The 20,078-nt window shown below is 45.0% G+C and overlaps 1 protein-coding gene across 3 annotated transcripts in view; it reads left to right on the top strand.

Moving 5' to 3' along the window:
• Positions 1–20,078, top strand: part of Kank1 (KN motif and ankyrin repeat domains 1) — a 203,411-nt gene that overhangs the window by 135,003 nt on the left and 48,330 nt on the right. For all 3 annotated transcript variants that reach the window (XM_052762153.1, XM_052762154.1, XM_052762155.1), the window contains exon 3: positions 8,387–8,506. In XM_052762153.1, the coding sequence (XP_052618113.1) occupies positions 8,470–8,506 (37 nt within the window). In that variant the 5' untranslated portion in view covers positions 8,387–8,469. The remainder of the gene's footprint in view (positions 1–8,386; positions 8,507–20,078) is intronic.

The following is a 20,078-nucleotide window of genomic DNA, read 5'->3' as shown; positions in this document are numbered from 1 at the left end:
TTTTTGAGACAGGGTTTCTCTGTGTAACCCTAGCTGTCCTGGAACTCACTCTGTAGACCAGACTGGCCTTGAACCCAGAGATCTGCCTGCACCTCCCAAATGCTGGGATTAAAGACTTGCAGCACTATGCCCAGCTACAATGTTATATATTATAAAGTAACACTTAGAAATAAACTCAGGCATAGACAAGCACAGGAAGACCTGGGAACTACACTAAGTGTGTGCTCTCAAGGTTTCTGTACCTCGTGAGATGCTTAGCAGTTGTTTATTCAGTGTTTGATAGGACGCCTTTGTCAAAGATGAGTACTCTCTGAGTGTGTGGAGACTCTGTACACTCACCTGTTAGTGGACTACTGGGCTGCCACATGCTGGACAGTGTGAATAATTCTGTAATGAGCATGGGGGCACAAATATCTCAAGTTTCTGTTTCAGTGTTTTGGAGAGTTTTTGGAAACGGGTTGCTGGATCATAGAGTAATTCTATTTCTTGTTTTGTGGGGAACCTCCATACAGTCTTCATTATAACTGTACCATTTTTGAGTTCTGGTAATAGGGCACAAACAGTCCTGTTTCTCTACATTACCATCGCTTGTTATCTTGGAAGGCAGCTCTGCCCACCACTACACCACAAATGTCACTTGGTAGTTTGGAGTTTGATGGTGAGTGTGAGGTGATACCTCATTGTAGTTTTCCTCTAGTTCTGCCTTGTTTGTCACCGAGAACTTTCACCAGGTAGCACGTTATAAAGTTCCTCCTCATAAAGTTTATCTTAGTAGACATTTGTTTGTTCTTGGAAAACACACACACACACACACACACACACACACACACACACACACACACACACACACACACACACACACTGGGAGATTTCTGTTTAGCATAACCGAGCCTTTCTGAACCCGGAGGCTGGTGATAGCTTCAAGGTGAAATCCTCAATGTGAGGTCCGAAGATCCAGTGTCCTTTCCCTCCTGATGTGTTGCTATTAAGGTCTGTAAGCCTCAGAAACGCAAGCATAAGCCTGTTTTGTTTACCCTGTAGCATCTGATACTGTCTGTTATCACATGCTGAGGTTTAATATTGGTTTAAACAAACCATTGAAAATCAAGCTTCATGGGGATAGCTTCTAAATCACTGAGAAGCATTGTGTTAAAATCCTGGACCCTTCCCTGCTCCTGGAGCCTTGGAGCTTAGTTTCTTCCTGGTGAATCTTCTAATCAAGCTGTGGTGTTAAGAACGTCTGTCCATCGGGTCTCCTAGAAACTTGTTAAAGTGCAGATCGCTGGGTGTGGCTCCTAGAGACCTGGTCCATGTCTAAGAAGATCTGAGGATTTTCATTCCTTTTTTCCTTTTCTTGGAAATACTTTTCTCACATAATATAGCCTGATTATGGTTTCCCCTCTCTCCTCTCCTCCCAGTTCCTTCCCACCTCCCCTCCCCTCCAGATCTACTCCCTTTCTATCTCTCATTAGAAAGGAACAGGCATCTAAGAGTAATATTAAAATATAACAAAATAAAATATAATAAGATAAAACAGAAACTATCACATTGGAGTAGGGACAAGACAAAGACACAGAAGAAAAAGAGCCCAAGAGAAGGCATAGGAATCAGAGGCCCGATTTGCATACTCCCATAAAGACACTAAATTGGAACATTTCTTACAAAATTCTGGGAGGCAATGCTGTGGAAACTTCACTCTAAGACAGATCATTTTAAGGCTAAGAATCTGAGGGTGTGTGGCTGGTCCCACTTGACTTAGTGACATCTCCAGTAATAATATGGATCAGTTAAAAAAAGTAAGCTTAGAGAACGTCACCAGAGAATATAATCCCAGAGGAAATAAAGGGAAACTTTTGTCTGAGAGCAATAAATGAGAACATTTTAAATCATTAAACAGGACACATTAAAATCTTTCCAAGTACAGGAACTGAATTCTCTTACATCTGTGCTATTAGTCTTGTTCTTTTTTTTTTTTTTTTTTTTTTTTAAAGACAGGGTTTCTCTGTGTAGCCCTGACTGTCCTGGAACTCAACTCTGTAGACCAGGCTGACCTCGACCTCACAGAAATCCGCCTGCCTCTGTCTCTCAAGTGTAAGGATTAAAGGCGTGTGGCACTACCGCCCAGCCTTGTTAGTCTTGTTCTTAATGTCGGACTAGGCAACAGTACTGATATTTTAAGCACTGCCTGAGCACTGCCAGACAGAAGTCTTTTCTCAGCAAGAACAAGGCACTAGTAATCTGGCCATACTTGTAAATCAAAGTTTAATTTCCGTTAGGATTATTTTCCTCAGAACAGCTGCAGGGGGACCAGAGCAGGTCAGAACATGCCGCTTCAATGTGCTTCACCTGAGTCTTGAGGATGCTTTCCTCCAAAGTCAATAAGAAGTGGAGAGGTGTTCCTGAAGGGAAGAGGGGCCCCTGTGCTTGTGACTGCCTTCCATAGTCTGTCACGTGTGTGGACAGGGGAGAAGTTGGTCATGGCTATCCAATGAGCTTTCACCACAGAAAGTTTCCTGGAAAGAAACTTTGCAAGTGTTAGTTCTTATTATGTGTACAGGAAGCCATGTCTGTCCCAGCAACCCAGCTGGAGCAGAGCCAGGGTGGGGCTCTGAAAACATCTGGAGGCTTCCAGGTGGTGTTAGCCTGCCCACAGCTCCTACACACTCTGGGAAAGATACCGGTGTCCTTTTGTAGTGTTGGGTGGATGTGGATGAGCAATAGGGGTCTGTGAGCGGGCATGGCACACCCACACCCACTTTGGGACAAAGTAAGCACATAAGGAGGCAGATGTTACCGTGGGAACTTTTCAGGTAAGGCAGAAAGATGAGCTTTTGGTACAGCTGGTCATTAAGCATCCCAGGAACCTATGCTTTCTTTGTTCCCAAAGCACAAATCTTCAGTTAGCTCATTTTGGAGAAGAGGATGGGTGTGTGTCTCTTTTGCTCAATCTATACTCTGAGGTTCACAATCAGACTGGCTTATGATGACCAGACACTCACTGAATGAATGGATGGATGAATGAATGAATGAGTGAGTGAACGAACTTATTCACTGGTGCTTATTTTGTTTTCTCCTTAGCGCCTGCATTTTAACTGGTTTCTATGATAAAAGCACCTACTTTAGCCTTTCATCTGGGATTTACCCAACACATGAAGCTGCAGATATAGCTGTGTAGACAAACATAGCCTAAAAGACCTCAGGAAGCAAACCCCAACATTCTTTCTCCATTAGAAATGAAAGCCCCCACACACTCCCAGATGCTGAAAAGCCAGTAAGCAGCAGAGACCACTGGGAGAGGGTCTGATCCTCAACGGTGGCCACACTCTGACATAACTTTTAATTGTTGCCATTAATTAGATACTTGACTGTCTTTGCAGCGTCCACAGGAACATGTAGACAGTCGTATGTGATGTGATGTATGTGGTAAGTTAGACAGGTTTTTGGAGGCTTGGTTGAAAGACTAACTTAAAGAAATAATTGAGCTGTGCAGTCTTTTAAATTAGAGCAAAGGTGTTTGTGCATCTGTGTGTCCAGTTGCTTTTGGTAGAGTCTGTTTCCTGCAGGTTCCTCTCTGAGTCTCCTTAGACCATCTTGTCGTCTTGCTTCATTTACACTCCTTTCTGTCTAAAAGCAGTGTGAGTCAAAGCATCCTTGTACCGAGCATCCCTGCTCAGGGTTTGAAAGGGACATCATGTGTTGGTGCATGTATGTTCTCGTGTCAAAGCCTTATGCTCTTACTGCTAATTACATGAGAACAGGGCAAGCTCAGCTACGTCCGCTCAGTCATGTAGCTATGTGACCGGGTAATTCTTTTTTGTTGTTGTTGGTGGTGGTTTTTTTGAGACAGTGTTTCTCTCTGTAGTTTTGGTGCCTGTCGTGGAACTTACTCTGTAGACCAGGCTGGCCTCGAACCCACAGATATCCTTCTGGCTCTGCCTCTTGAGTGCTGGTACTAAAGGTGTGCACCACCACCATCCAGTGTGATTGGGTAATTTTAAGCCTTTGTTACTTGTAAAATGAGGAAATGGATGTTAGTATTTGCAGGCTCTTAGGAGGGGAAAACAAGGTGATAAGTGTGTTTTAATAAAAACTGTCTAGAATTTATCATAATGTCCTCAGTTCTTAAGATTTCTTTCAGATTTTAACACTCATAACAAGGATATGTCTTACAGTGAGTGCAATTCCTCCTCTGCCTCCTCCTCTCCCCTTTCTTCCTCTTTTTTGGTGCTGAAAAGCAAGCCCAGGACCTCACACATGCTAAACACATGCTGTACCACCAAGTGGTACACTCATCATCAGCTCCAATGTAGTTTTAGTAAGCATTTTACTTTTATTTTTAAAATGTGTATTTTATGTGTATCAGTGGTTTGCTTGGCTGCGTGTCTGTGCATCACGTAGGTGCAATGCCTTCAGAGGCCAGGAGAGGGCGCTGGATTTTTTTCTAGGGCTGTCATTACAGATGATTGTGAGCCACCATCTGGGTGCTGGGAATTGAACCTGTGTCCTCTGGAAGAACATCCAGGACTCTTAACCACTGAGCCATCTCTCAAGCCCTGGTCATTTTATCATTTAATTAGTAAAATGTTTTCAGATCAGCAGCACTTAATGGCACATCATACAGTAGGTGAGGTTTCCGATTTCAGATTTAAGAAATCCTAGCAAGGGACGAAATCATGTTAGCTGCAGCATTATCATCAGTGTTGTCCATCGTCATCATGGTCCTAAGCAATGTGGTGACAGCCGATGGTCTACAGAGCTAACCATGTGTGTGTGTGTGTGTGTGTGTATGTATGTGTGTGTGTGCCTCAGTTTCTCCAACTGCTGTCTTCCAGGGCTGCGCTCTTCACAGACCTCTCTTGAGTTGCTTTTCACCATTTGTTTCATTTCAGCTGGTGTAAAGTGTTTGTGAGGCCAACTCTGGCAGCATTTGTCTTGTGCACTGAACTAACTACACTTGGACTACTATGGAGATGACCCTCAGTGCCATCCCGTCTCTGGAAATAAAGAGAGAAGGCCCATTCTTTATCTTCTCTACTGAAGCGTTTTCCCAAATCAAAAGAAAGACTTTCCGTAGGTAGCAGAACTAAGCCACAGTTGCACCACCAGAGTTAGTGGTTGGTACTTTCCTCCAAGGGAGAAAAGAGACGCCTTATTGAGCGGTAACAAGGGAACGGACCATGGCTATTCTCTGCTTTCTTCAATGGACCGATAAAAGACTCGGCGTTTCATGAGGAAGAGCAGGTCAGCACAATTGGCAGGCCCCCTGTCAGATGGGATAATATCGGCGAGGGACAGATCACACTTTACAGCTGTTCTCGACACAGACATTGCCAGCTTCCGCAGCCCGTGACAGGGTGCCTTGTTGTTTTATCTGTGACATGCTTGTAGCTCCTAATTTTAGGCTTCCTTCTTTTTATTGTAGTGTTCTGTTTTAGGAGAGGGTGGGAGAGACCAGTTTGGATCTGAGATAAAGATCTCCTGCCGGGAAGAGAGGTCCAATAACGAGAGAGTATGTGTGTGTGTGTTGGGCCAAAGTCTGTGCAGCTTGGCTGGGAAGACTGGGCACCTCTCCATTCAAATACCTTGACACATACTTTATTCACCCCTAACACCCACAGCTTGTCTCTTCTTGTCTTCTGTTGGCCCTCAATAGGCTAAATGGTGGTATTTACAAGCCTCTGAATTGACACAAGAGCACAAACCTGAGAGGCCACTGAGGGGCCAGAAAATGGGGTTCAGGCTGAGGTTTTTGAGGTTTTCTTTGTGGCTTTTAGAAGTGTAATTAGTTGAACGATTCCAGAAGCTTAGCCTCTCTCCTTGACCCCCTCGTCTCCCCACCTCTCCTCTGGAGTCTTTCCAGGCCCCACATTCTTTTGTGGAAAGCCTTACCTGGCAGACATTGGCAGTCACTTCTGTTCCTGAAAACTAATGTTCCCTCTGCCCCTCGCCTTTTAACGCAGCCATCTTGCACCTTGCACGGTTTAAGGCCTTGCGTGTTCAGTGTCCCTGTTTCCCAGGGAGTGTCGGGAGAGGGATTAGCACTGTCCTGCCTTGGTATGCAGAAGCTGGGAACCTGTAGGGAGTGGAAGGCTCAGCATCTGGTCTCTGAGCACAGCACTCCGCTGTAACTGGAAAAGCGTGCGGGACCTGACAGAAGCGGCCTTGAACAACAACAAAAAAGTCCTTTTGAGTTTGCAGCTATGAACAGTGAGGAAAATTTCACTAGCTAAGGAGCAAGGTTCTTGCCTTGTGTGGTCACCATCAGCAGCCATCTTTCCCATTATTCTTACTTACAAGAATTACCAACATCCTGTGTGTTTGGAAAGGAGCCTGAGAGAAAAGGCCTCTTAGATGGGATTCATATTCTCGCATCTCCCCTTTCATAGCAAATAAAGCCCAAATGACAAGATGAGTCTAGACACTTTTTATGATGATGATTATTATTATTAGAGAAGTAACAAAGGAGCCGGCATAGTCCATCAGTGCATCAGTCAGGGGCCATGCACAGGGGACATCCTGGTCCATTTACTTCTAATTTTTAATTAAACGCACAAACACACACACACACACACACACACACACACACACACACACACACACACACACACACATATATTTTAACAAACTCAGGCTTAAGATTTGATTGGCAGCATCTTTTTTTAAAATCAGTAGTACTTAAAATCATGGTGTACTGAAGCATGTGATGATTTAGATTTTCACAGCAGTTAGACTTTACTGGATGTTGGCCGTCCTCGTCTTTACAAATGTTAATATCACATTGATTTTCGTGGGGTGAGTGTGTAGGTATATATGCATACACATAACACTTACTGTTGATTTTAAGTTTTTATTTATTTGCGTGTGTGAACGCGTGTGCTGTGAGTGTGTGTGTGGTCAGAAGATCACTTACTATAGAGTCAAGGTCTGCTGCTGCTGCTGCTGCTGCTGCTGGCCTGTGTGCTCCAGGCGACCTGGCCCATGAACTTCTACCCCTTCTCCTGTCCCTGTGGCATCTCACAGGAGCTGCTGGCTTTCTGGCTTTGAGCCATCACATCTGACTTTTGATGTGAATGCCTGGGGTTAAACTCAGACCCCCAGGCTTCTGTAGCAAGCGTTGTTACTTTCTAAATCATCTCTCCAGCCCTGTCTTGGTTTTCAAAAATCAACTTACACTGAGATTTTACCGTATCCTAACAAACCTCCGTGGTTTCGGTGGCTGTGCTAGGGCGGCGTGTTTCTACTGTTATCTTGGCATGCTCTTGCTCCTGAGAAGTCGTTTGACCTCTCTGCTGACACCACCTCGCAGGGAGGTGTGTTTCTTCTGGCTTCACAGGTCTGGAGTTAGGATGAATCGGCAGTGCTCCTGTGTATGGCTTTTATAGAAGCATTTTCAAAAAGGAATAATTAGAGCAGTATTTTTTCCTAGCTTATTTCATGCTTGTCCCAAAGTCTGTAACCGTTATATGTCTCAATGCAGTAACCTGAGGTAACTTTTTTAAAAATAACTTATTTTTACTTTATGTGCTTTGCCTGCATATATTTCTGTGTGAAGGTGTCAGATCTTGGGATTACAGACAGTTGTGAGCTGCCATGTGGGTGCTGGGAATTGAACAGGGTCCTCTGAAAGGACCTTGTTCTTAACCTCTGAGCCATCTCCCCAGCCACCGAGGTAACTTTTAACAGAGAGCCAATGTAAAAATCAGAAAAGTGCTGTGCGGTGTGGAGTCCGTGTCTCCGATGGTGTGGCGTGCTCTCATTTGAAGTTTCCCCAGCAGAAAGCGCAGGATACTGAAGGTTTGGGTCCTTTCGTTTTATGAGAGGACTGATTGCACCATATTAGTATTTTAACAAAGTGACGGCGTAGAAGAAAAGTGGGACCGAGAAAAGATATTTTTCAAAAAATTTATTACACAGTGTTTACCTTTCAGGGACGGGGCGTCTGGTGCAAGAACTGCTTTGAAATTGCAGTTGGATAAATGAAATTATTGAACCAGCTTCTAGAAAAGCAGATGAGCTTCAAAACTCTGTATGTATATAACTATTATATATAATTTAAAAATATAGAGAGCATTAAAGAGGGACATGTGTCAGGAGTACATTAAAGAGGGACATGTGTCAGGAGTCCTACTTCCTAAGTAGTCAGTGTCTGGGAGCCAGTTTTCTCTCCCCAGGGTGCATTGCGTTAGGTCTGGACACTGACAGGCCGGTGGGCATGTCGTTCCTCTGGATACTTGGGGGCCAGCCTCATGCAGCCGCCACCTGGATCCTCAGCCTGTCTCCCTCCATTCTAATCTGCCTTCTCCATTGCAGCTACCCGTACCCAGAAACCGAGGTTATGGTTCTACCCATCTTGAATGCTCTGATGGGACTTTCTTTGTCATTTCAGGTTGAAAGCCGTTGGGGACTTGCTGTATGAAAACTGCACACATCCTCACTGTTTGCGGCGTCCACTCTTGGATTTGAGCCAGCATGGCTTATACCACAAAAGTCAACGGCTATGGCGCAGGTAAGTGCGCGCCGACGACAGGGGGTGAAGAGGAGGGAGGGAAGGGTATGTCTTCCCTCAAATTACTTTTTTATTTCTCTTTTAATAAAGGATAAATTATAGTAAGTGGCCTAGAGAAGTAGGATTTCACAGCAACTTTCTATCTTGTTGAAGTTGTGTCTTCTTTAATCTCTTAGAAAACTTGCCTTCACACACACACACACACACACACACACACGCACGCACGCACGCACGCACGCACACACACACACACACACACACACACGCACGCACACACGCACACACATACACTCACACTCACACACTTATGTAGGGGGGTATCAGAGGACAACTTTGTGGGGGTCAGCGCTCACCTTCCGTCATGTAGGCTCCAGGTATTAAAGTCACACGGTCAGACTTGGCAGTCAGTGCCTTTACCCCACGGAGTCAGCTGACCAGCCTTTGCTTTTCTCTTTAATACAGTTCTTACCCAAAAGTCTGCTGATGTGTTGAGAAAGAAGTGTAGAAGTCTTGAATGTTGGTCTGAAGCACTCACTCAGCTTCAGACTTCTGAGTAATCATTAGATGAAGGGCAACCAGTTTCGATCCAGAAAACCAATTCCTAGGAGTTTTGTTTGATGAGACCAACCGTGGGAAAAAGGGGATGGGGTGAACGGAAACAGAGCCCAGACACATTTGTTTGTCTCTCCGATGTCAGGATTTATTGAATAAGAGTGAGTTCCTAAGTTCAGTCAATTCTGTCGGCTTATAATTCACCGAGCGATCTTGTCTCTACTCGATGGTGTGGCAGTTCGCAGCCTGAGGTTCTTTCATGCCGTCTTGTTAACTCTCAAATTCACACATGGCACATACCGTAATGGTACGTGGGCTACGGGATGGCCTTCCTGAAGGCAGAGACGGGGACGGTACTGAGGCAGTGCCGATGGTCAAATAAGATTCTCGCCCAGGGCAAGCTGGAGCAGGGTGTGCTGCCTCACTGAGTCCTGATGAGTGGCACCAAGTCCAAGCGCTCACCCTGGGGACAGTCTGAAGTCCAGTGCTTATCGACCTGATCCTGGGCTGCCTGCTCCAGGCAGATGACAGGTCCCTGGGTGATCCAGGTGAGGGGGGTCGTAGTCATCATCGATCTGGGGTGCTCGGTAAGTTCTTGGGCCTGGCTTTTCCGTGGCCCCAACCAACTTTGTTAAGTTCATAGCAACTCTTTACTTGGGTGAACAAGTTGTGTGCTTCCTGCTTCACGATGTACTAGTAGTGGTGTCTAAGATGCAGGAGACTCATTCTGACTCAGCATTTGATTAAAAATGGAGCCACCCAGTGCTTCCTAAACTGGAGTCACTCTGGACAAGGCATAGCCTGAAAGCTACTGTTTCATACAATACGGAGTAACTCAGAGTCGAACATAGCTTGGTCGCTGCAAAGAAGAGACTTTGTGCTGTAAACTAACTCCTTTAGTGGAATACGTAACAAGCTATATTTTTGAATCATGAAGACCTGTACTCTGATTCTTACTTTGGTTATGTTAGAGACCTGCATATTTTGAATACCAGTTTGCTTCTATAAGATTTGAGAGAAATTTTTAGAATAAACTGGGGGGGGGGGCAGTCATCCTATTAGATGATACATAACCAACGATGACAGCCTGTGTAAAACAGCTTATAGAGTATCGATTCCTCTCTTGAAAACTTTCTGAGGAGCTGAATGATTGACAGCAGAGAGTGTTCTTCTCCAGAGCCTGACCCCAGAGTTCTAGCTTTGCTGATTCCGAGCACCCTCACATGGCAGCGTCGTGTTCAGGAGGGACAGACACTTGGAGCCAGGAGACTTCGGTTAGCGTTTGCGCTCTGCTCCCGTGGTAGAGATCTGTTTCTCCCCTGCCTCTCCGCTTCCTGACCTCGCCTTGTTCCACCCTTCCCTTTTCCTCACCCCTGAGATCTGGCAGTATCTGGTGGCAGCGCTTGGTTTCCTGCCTACTAGGTCTGGGCATCAAGAGCAGTGTAAGGGGAAGCCCTCAGATTCATGTTTTCCAGGATCTGTAAGTATGGATGCTTGCAGCAAGCAGGTGTCCGGTCCAGACAAGCAAAAGAAGAGTCCTTGCTTATACTAGCACAAGGAGCCTCTAAGTCAAGGTTCTCAACCTTCCTAACGCTGCCACTCTTTAATTCAGGTCTTCATGTTGTGGTGACCCCCAACCATAAAATTATTTTCATTGCTATTTGATAACTCTACTTTTGCTACTGTTATGAATTATAATGTAAATATCTATGTTTTCCAATGGTCTTAGGAGACCCTTGTGGAAGCATCATTCGGACCTCCCCAGGGGTCATGACCCACAGGTTGAGAACTGCTGCTTTAAGCAAATCAGTCACACACAGTTGCTTAATTAGCACACATGGATTTGTGTGCATGTGATGCTCATTAGCTACAATGTAGAGAAGTGTTGTATTATCTTAAAAAAAAAAAAAAAGACAAATCCAAAATCCTTGGTACTGCTACCACCCAAAAAATAGTTTTCTTTCTTTCCAAACTTTCACATTTTAAATATTTTTGACGATAAAGATTTTTCTTATCAAAACCATTGTTCTGTGTGTTTTTCCTCTCGTCTTGTATTACACAAGAAATACTTGCCCTTGGTTTAAAATGCAAAAGCGTATGCTGATTATGAACGTACTGTTTTGAGGGGCTGGGAAAATTTTTCAGGAGACCTAAGTTCAGTTCCCAGCAACTGTGTCCATCAGCAGCTCTCAACCACCTGTAACTCCTGCTCTAGGGGTCCCAACTCCCTCCCCTCTCTGTTCTCCTTACGATCCGCACTCACACGTACATGCCCTCACATACACATAATCATGACGGAAAAGTAAAAGAATTCTTTTTAAGAGTTAGTTTTGTGTGTTCTTGCCACCGTGACACGAGCTAGAGTCATTTGAGAAGAGGGAACCTCTACTGAGAAAAATGGTTCCTAAGCTTGGCCTTAGGAAAGCCTGTGGGGCATTCTTGATGGATAGTAGATGTGGGGAGGACCCAGTCCACTGTGGGTAATAGCACCCCTGGGCAGGTGCTCCTGAGGTACATAAGAAAGGAAACTAAGCCAGTCAGAGGGGGAGAAAAGCCAGTAAGCAGCATTCTTCCATGGTCCCCTTCAGTTCTGACTAGGGTTATGTTTGAGTTTCTGCCCTGACTTCCCTCAATAATGGAGTGTGATCTGGAAGTATAAGCCAAACACATCCTTTCGTCCCCAAGCTGCCTTGGGTCATGGTGTTTTATCAGAACAGTAGAAAGAAAACTGACATTATGTATATGGGAGGGGTGGCAGCTAGTGGGGGCCAGTTACTGATCTGTCCTGTGAGAAAAAAGGGTAACTTATTTGGGTCATTTAGTAGAAGTTTTAGATGCAAGCTACATGTTTGCAGATCCACCACCACCACCACCACCACCACCACCAAAAATATAAAAGCGTGTCTATGATTTTTTGTTTTGCTTTTTTTTTTTTTTTTTTTTTTTTGGTTTTTCGAGACAAGGTTTCTCTGTGTAGTTTTGGTGCCTGTTCTGGATCTCAATCTGTAGATCAGGCTGGCCTCGAACTCACAGAGATCTACCTGGCTTTGCCTACTAAGTGCTGGGATTAAAGGCATGCACCACCACCGACCAGCTTGTCTATGATTTTTTTTAAAATTACATTTCCCTTAAATGTGGTCTCCCAATCCTTTCACTGGAAATAACTGTTTGGTTCATAGAACGTGAATAGGAAACACTTTTCATGTTCTTAGGAATCAAGGAAGAGTAACCATTAAAAAGCACTACAAGACCAAACAACACTGTCCCCCAGCTGCTCTCAGAAAGACTGACCATACACTAACACCACCTAGGGTTTAAGCTGGGTAAGGGGGGCAGTCAGTCCTGTGTCCTTCCAAATTCCAGCTTCTCCACGGAACCGTGAGATAGAATGGACCAAGGGTGCTGACTTTAAAATAAGAGCATCAATGCTGCAATTTATAAATAATTCTTATGTATGGTTCTGACATAGAAGTGAAGATTGTGTGAGGAGTGTACATGTTTACTGCACTATCCAGCTTAGAAAATAAACTCTAGGGGGCTGGAGAGATGGCTCAGTGGTTAAGAGCACAGGCTGCTCTTCCGGAGGTCCTGAGTTCAGTTCCCAGCAACCACAGGGTGGCTCACAACCATCTATAATGAGATCTGGTGCCCTATTCTGGAGTGTGGGCATACATGCAGATAGAGCATTCATATACATAAAATAAATAAATCTTAAAAAAAATAAATAAATAAACTCTGCCCAAACACAGCTATCGCTGAGTGCCTACCATGTGCCAGGTACTGTTTTTGTAGTAGGGATTCGGCAGTGAACAAAACAGGCATGAATCTCTGCCCTCTGGGTTTGTATCCAGTGGAAGCCAGGGTCTCGTGTGGACAAGGATGCTAAAATAGAGCATGTGTTTACACCACAGAAGTGGTGGGTGTCTGGGGTTCACATTTAACTGATGATCTACTTCTGCTTGCTAAACCTGGCCAACCTGCCCCACCCAAACGCCTTCCATTTGCATCCACCTCCTTGTCACTCACCCCTTTCCACGTCAGTCATCGTCACGACACTGTCTCCCCTTAGCAGAGCTGAGCTCTGCTTCTGTCCAATGGCACAGTTTGTAACCATCCGTCCAAAACATGACCAGTGACTGCAGAGTCTGCTCTTGTGAGCTTGGCTCTTCCATAACTAGCTAGGCAATAAATGGGAATCATTGGTTAGGAAGGTAGCTGAATTTCTTCGGGGTCTCGAAATGGGGACAATCTGTTCCTCGCCCAAGTTCCCAAGTCGTGTTGTAAACTGGCTACCCTGATTGATACCTCTCTGAACACTAATTAATGTTGTGAAACTCTAATTAGACCTTAGGATTCCTTTAGAAGCCAAATAACAAGTGGCTGATTTGTCAGATGAAGATAATAACCCGTGTCTTGTCTTCTTCACAAGACAGGTGTGAGGCAAAAATAAGCAAAGCTGTGAACTTTGCCGTGCATTGTTTCGTGGTTCTTCTGAGACAGGGTCTCCCAGGCTGCCCTTGAGCTCAGTCCTCTTTCCTCCCACCTGCTGGTTTTATAGGCATGTGTCCTTACACCTGGTTTGGAAGAACACTTTTTAAGACACAAGACCTAGTCAGATGTCAGGAGACAGGCCAGTTGCCCTTGCCTTGTTATCCCTGTCATGAACCCCCGCTCTGGTGCCCTCGTGTGGAACCCTGCTGAGACATTGGTGCAAGTGGGTTCTCCTGTGTGACAGTCAAATGGAATGAATGGATGAGTATGGTTAAGTGACTTTTCTGGCCCCTGTTCCCATCTTTGTGTTTGCTAATGGTTGCCTTCCCTGCTTTATGGCTTCTCCCTCTTGTCAATCTGCGTGTCTTTCTTCAGATGTCTACTTACTTACGATGACTGCTCGCTCACTTACTGACTACATTCAACATTTTAAATTATTGGGGCTGGAGCGATGCTCAGTGGTTCAGGAGCACTTGCTGCTCTTACAGAGGACCTAGGCTTGGTTCTCAGCACTCAAACGATAGTTCACAACCCTCTGTAACTCCAGCTCCAGTGTATCTGATCGATGCCCCCTTCAGGTTTTGCGGGTGCCAGGCACACAAGTGGTGCACGGATATCTGTGCCAGCAAACACCTCTACACGTAAAATATTTTTTAACTCCATTTTTAAAAATTAATTTGATAGCATTCATAAATTTGTTAGGAAAATAGAAGGGGAGAGTACTTATAAACCCATACTAGGTCTTATTTTCCCCTTCCTTGACAGACAAACTTGAGTAAGCTTTTGTACATTTTAGTATGCAGCCCTTGGCTTTGACACTCCTCTGCATCTGCCCAGTCTTCATGGAAAATAGCCTTCAAATTAATATTTGTGATGGCTTCCTGATACTCTTGGCCGTGTTTCTAGCAGCTTGGTTACTCTTCGCTTTTTGCTGGGGTGTTTGGAATGAAGGTTGCCGTACTGTTCCCTCATTGATATAATGCAGAGAGCTTCCTCTTGTCGCGCCAATTTTCTCCTCTTCCATGATTTCCTGAGTGATTTCACAGAAACGGGAGTTACAGAGTACAGCTTTTTAATGACTTCAGTAACTGTCAGAGGTCTTGAATCTGCTTAGCCTGGGCAGTGCTCTGGCTGTGGATTTTGTCTCTATGCTGATCTCAAATGAGGTACAAAGGGCATTGATAAGGCTGGGTCAAGTAGACAGAGCCCAAGACTCCTGCAGGGCAGGCAGAGCTGGCTACGGCACCCACAGCCCACTCTGGCTTGTGTAAATATTTTTTCTGGGCAGGCACATTTCTCAAACAGAACTCTGAGCCCACTGAAGGTGAGCCTAGCAGCTGGAATTTCAAGTTTAAACACTACTCTGCATTGACTAGCCTGCCTGGAATCACTGTGGTGTTTGCTGAGACCATCTTTAGAAAGGACACAGCGGAGCTGCTGTGTGTTGGTGATGGTGAGTTCCAACCCTGCCGTTCAGTTACTCTGGCCCCACAGGCAGAGCTTAAACTATTTTCAAACTCTGCTCTGCTCTGTGACTTCCCGGGGTCTCTTGATTCTGTTTGTAACCTCTGATGTTAGATGTGCATTCTGATTTGAGCCGTGTATTTTCCCCGAAACAGTGTCATCAAACTGTTGGAAAAAGCCGAGGATAAAACGGAGTTTCTTAACATAAAAATACAGGTAGGGGCTAGAGGAGGTCTCTTTGATTTCAGTTGTCCGGCCCCTCTTCCCCTCCTCTCAGATGACAAAATACAACTTGTGAAGCTCACACAGTGAGTCAGTGGCTAAAGCGAGGCTGCCTTGTGTTGACATTGACAGTGTATATAATATCTGCTCAAGATGGTGTGAGAAAACATACCAAGGGAGATGTATGTATTTCAGCAAATTTATTAACACCTGGAAAGTGGGATGGTTAAAAACAAAATGTCCTTTAAGATGGGGATTATGGTAATAGGTTTTTTTTTTCTTTAATGCTGGTTAGGTTCTTAATATGCATGATAAAGATTGTGTTGATAGTTTACTTTTTAATGCACATTAGTGTGCATTGCTTCATTGAGTTAAATTAGCCTGTCTAATGCTTTATATTTCTTTATTGTACCATGAACTTCCTTCCTAGCATTGGATGTGTTTATTTATTGGATTTAATGATATTGTGCATTTCAGCTTTTAATACAATTTAGATATTAATTTATTGAAGGCTAATTCCACACCGAAGGTCATAAATAAAATAATTTTTCTTATAGTAATGGTCTTTGACAAGGCCATTTTTTTTTTTTAAAGTCAAGCAGTTTTGAATTTTATAACTGTTAAAATGCCAACACTAGTTATAAACTGAAGAGCTTAGGTTTTGGAGTCTTGCCTGTGTGGCTAAGCAGAACCCCAGAGTTGATCCCCCCCACCCCTGGAGAGGCTGTGGAAGATCCTCCCTGCTCAGGGCTTGCCTGTTTTGCTAACTCTCAAGCTCCAGCCTTAACCTGTAGCCAGTTTCACCTTCCAATCATTCCTTCTCGCAGGCTTGCCCAGTCGTAATGGGTTAAGCATCAGATTTCAAGCAGGCGATTAGGGCTGCAGCTAAGCTGGGACTGGTGAGTACCAGCCTCCTTGGGCGTAGGAAGGAGAGAAAAGGGCTCCTCCCGGGGCAAGGCAAAGAAAGCCTGAGCTGCAGATTTCTACTGCGGTGACTCTAAGGGCCCGGGAAGCCAGCACGGAGGCAGCACAGCCCTTGCTGGCCCCACCAGGGTTTGGAAATTCCACACTCTAGGACTCCCGTCGTGAGTATTGCCATTTATTATGATTTGACTTCTGTGCTTTCTACTGGCTCCAGGGGGCTAGTGGAGTCCATCCATGGACAGCTCACCTTTTCCAGGGTTTGCCTTCTTCCTGTATCCTGGAGAATTTCAGTCCATCTCCTTCATACAGTCTCCGAGAGGTTTTTATGGGCTGGGAGGGAAACGGCCAACAAAAGCTCAAGTCTCTGTTTTGGGGTTCTTTCCCGTGAAAAAGCTGTTTGATTCGATCTGGCATGAAGAATATAAGCATAGTCCTCAGATTCATGGAAGCGATAAATACTCTTTTCTGGAAAAAAAAATGTATTAAAGTTGCCTTGAATAGACTTCACTAATAAAATCTTTATTGCGGGTCTGGAAATCAGATGTTACAGGATTAATTCAGACTGCTGTAGATGTCAGAGAAGCAATTTGGCATCAAAAGACACAAGGACTGTGTTCACTCGGGTTCTTTTTCAGTGACTTCATGGAAGGGAAGAAGGTCTTTCTCTCCAGGTGATCCTTTGTGTTTTGAATATACTTTCTGGGGCTGGAGAAGTATCTCAGTGTGTAAAGTGCCAACATGCATAAACCTGAGGACCTGAGTTCAAACATTCTCAGGCCAAACAAGGTAGGGTTTCCTTTTTTCTTTCTTGGCTTCTCTGCAAAATGTATTCTGAGTGAGCTATTCATTAGCTCATTCATTTTCATTGCTAGGGAAAATATGCTCGTGTTTAGAAGACAAATTGGGTTCAGCTTTGGGGCTATATGGTTTATTAGAAAGACTGAAATCAGAAATTTAAAAATATGTGGCCCATTTGTGTCTGAGCACTGGTGATCTCAGCAGGGAGTTCTGTTCAGACAAGTGGTCGCCCCACTTAAAAATAATTATGCTTCTATTTTGAGGGTTTTTAAAAATACAGTGGCCAGATTCCTCCTCCAAGCAGTTCTTAGACCCAGCGACAACTAGAATTCAGACTAAGTGGTATTCTTCAGTCCTCTCTCATCAACAGATAGAAAGTGGAACTATAGACAGGGAAGCCTGGCCAAGGGGCTAGCTGTTGGGTTTGTGGATTTAACGTAACTGGAAAATTCAGCTTCTGGAGTCCCAACTCTCCCTTGTTTTATGCAAGCCAGATTTGAAGGATCCCTTGACAGTTCCTTCACTTGGATGAAGGGTTGCAGACATGTTACATCTTCAGCATATAAACCTTTATTTATGGAGGAATTCAGCATTCAGAGAAGCAGTTTGCTATCAAAAGACACAGGTACTGTGTTCACTTGAGATCTTTTTCTGTTACTTCATGTAACTGAAGAAGGTTTTTTCTCTCCAAGTGATCTTTTGTGTTTTGAATATGTACACTTTCTGGGGCTGGAGAAAGGTGTGTCTCAGTGTGTAAAGGGCTTGCTGCACAGACATGACGACCTGAGTTCAGATCCCGGCATCCACATTAAAGCCGGTGTGGTTGCAGATATCTGTAACTCTAGCACTGGTGGAGCAGAGGCAGGTGGATCTCTGAAGTGTGCTGGCCATCCAGCGTAGCCAATTAGTGAGCTCAGGGGGAGACCCAGTCTAAAGACATAATAGAGTCAGGCATGGTAGTGTACCCTTTAATCCTAACACTCGGGAGGCAGAGGCAGACAGAGCTGTGTGAGTTCAAGGCCAGCCTGGTCTACATAGTGAGTTCCTGAACAGCCAGGGCTACACAGTGAGACCCCGCCTTTCTCAAAGAAACAAACAATGTATATATATGGTGGAGAATGGTAGAGGAAGACACCTGCCTGGCCTCCACACATGTGCGCACACACACATATTTAAAAATCAAAATGTTCCTTGTTAGGTAGAACCATAAGAGAATCCCGTGGCTTCTGGATTTATTCACATAATATTTGGTTGAGTTGATAAACCTCATCAGGCTTTACAGATAGTTTTGTGCAAACATCAGTTGAGCATGCCGCGTCCCTTTTTCCCATCCCTGTCCTCTTCTGAGTCCTTTCCTCGTGTATGAGCTGCCCATTAGTTCAAGGCATATTGTTTTTCTGCCACAGGTATGTGCTAGAGTTTCCTGCAAGAAAAGGGACAAACGAATTAAGCTAGAAATGGGGGTTGGGGGGTGGCGTGCTGAGTATTCCCAGTCCTTCACAAACCTAGTGCTTAATATCTTTGTAATACTACTGGTGTGTCAGCGCTTAGATCCTGTTCTCAGTCAGCCTCCTCCTGTAAGCCCAGAGACGTGCCAAGATACAGCTCATTCTCCGTCCTTCAGTATTTTTGATGGGCTGGGGTGCTGTATTCAACTGGGGACACACCAGGAAAATTTGGGGTCACAGACTGCTCCCCTGCTCCCCTCCGACTGATGGCAAAGGCTGGTTTGTCTTTCCATGCCCTGGCAGAGAGGATACTGAAGTACCTGCTTAGGTTTCTGTAGCACGTACCCTCGCTGCTGCCCGGCCTGCAAATGGTGAATCAACCTGATGATGCACTGGCATTTACAACACTCCAGGGTGGAGACGTGGAAGTCTGTAGGCCAGTGGGGGAGGAGGCATGGTTTGCTTGTGAAATGATTCCAACAATGTAGCTTACAGGAAAAAAATTGCAAAACATTAAGCCCTGTGCCACCAGATTTTTCCACTAGCACCAGGTTCTGTGTAGCTTCCAAATCTGCCCCAGGGACAGAGTGTGAGGGAGATGGCTCCAGTGTGTCATGAATTCTAGGTCTCCTCACCTCTCTGTTTATCCCAAAGGGGCCACAGTGAGCCCATGCTTCTCCTCCCACACTCTCGGCAGCCTCAGAAACAGCTGTAGATGTTTGTCCTCTGAAGACAGCGCTGGGACTTTATCCGGGCACCAGAAAATAGCAGCTGGAGCCCACGACGCCTCAGAGTACTGACTTGAAATAAAGAATGCCAAAATAGACGTGTAGAAGGTTAAAGGGATTTCAGGGCTGGGGGCTTTTCCTCTGTAGAATTATTCTTTGGTATTCCCCGGACAGCATGACATTGAGAAGGAAAACCTTGCCGTTAGTGGTGAGTTTAAGTTGAAGTGTCATTCAGGGACTCGTAGGCAGAGTGATGGGAAACGGCAGAAGTAGTTGAATTCAGAAAGCCCATTCATTCGGCGGCTCACTTTAAAATACCCGCTCAGAGATGCATCTGGCAGAAGCATGCTGCGTCCGTCCCTCTCTTGTGTGATGAGCCAGCCGGGCCCTGGGAAAGCATCTCCTTCCCTTCCTTTTTCTCGCTAGGTTGTGGTTTTGTTTGGTTAGGGATGACTGGCAAGATCCTTTGATTTTTTTTTTTCCTGTCTCCTCAGGTACTTTTCCCCCCACTAACTTGTAGAACTATTTTCTTAACTCTCGACCTTTGTTTGGGGCCAGTTTTGACGTAAGCCATTGTCTGCTTCTGCCACCGCCAGCCCTGGTGCCTGAGGAGACCACAGTGGGTTTGAGGTAGCGAGAGGCCAGACAACTGTGGGAGAGGAGAAGCGTCTGCTCCATCCCAGGGCTGTTCCCCAGCCTGTGGCTTTGCTTGAAGCACTGTTCTCTGGGCCTGAAAGCCTTTCCTGCGTCTGTGAATACAGGCCCTTCATAGCCTTCAAACCCCACGACTCTTTGCTCTACCGGCAATGTTCACTGACGGATGCTGCGGAATTCACCTTTCCTTTTTAAAATCATTTCTCAACATCTCTTTTCTTGATTTTTAAAACTATTTTTTCATTATGTGTACCTGTGGGTATGTGGATGAGTCCAGGAGAGGGTGTGGAA

The sequence above is a fragment of the Peromyscus californicus genome, unplaced genomic scaffold, assembly GCF_007827085.1.
Source record: "Peromyscus californicus insignis strain IS unplaced genomic scaffold, ASM782708v3 Scaffold_4__1_contigs__length_199733344, whole genome shotgun sequence".
NCBI lineage: Eukaryota > Metazoa > Chordata > Mammalia > Rodentia > Cricetidae > Peromyscus > Peromyscus californicus.
Note: the sequence above shows the minus strand (reverse complement) of the source record. Positions and strands in the feature narration are given on the sequence as shown.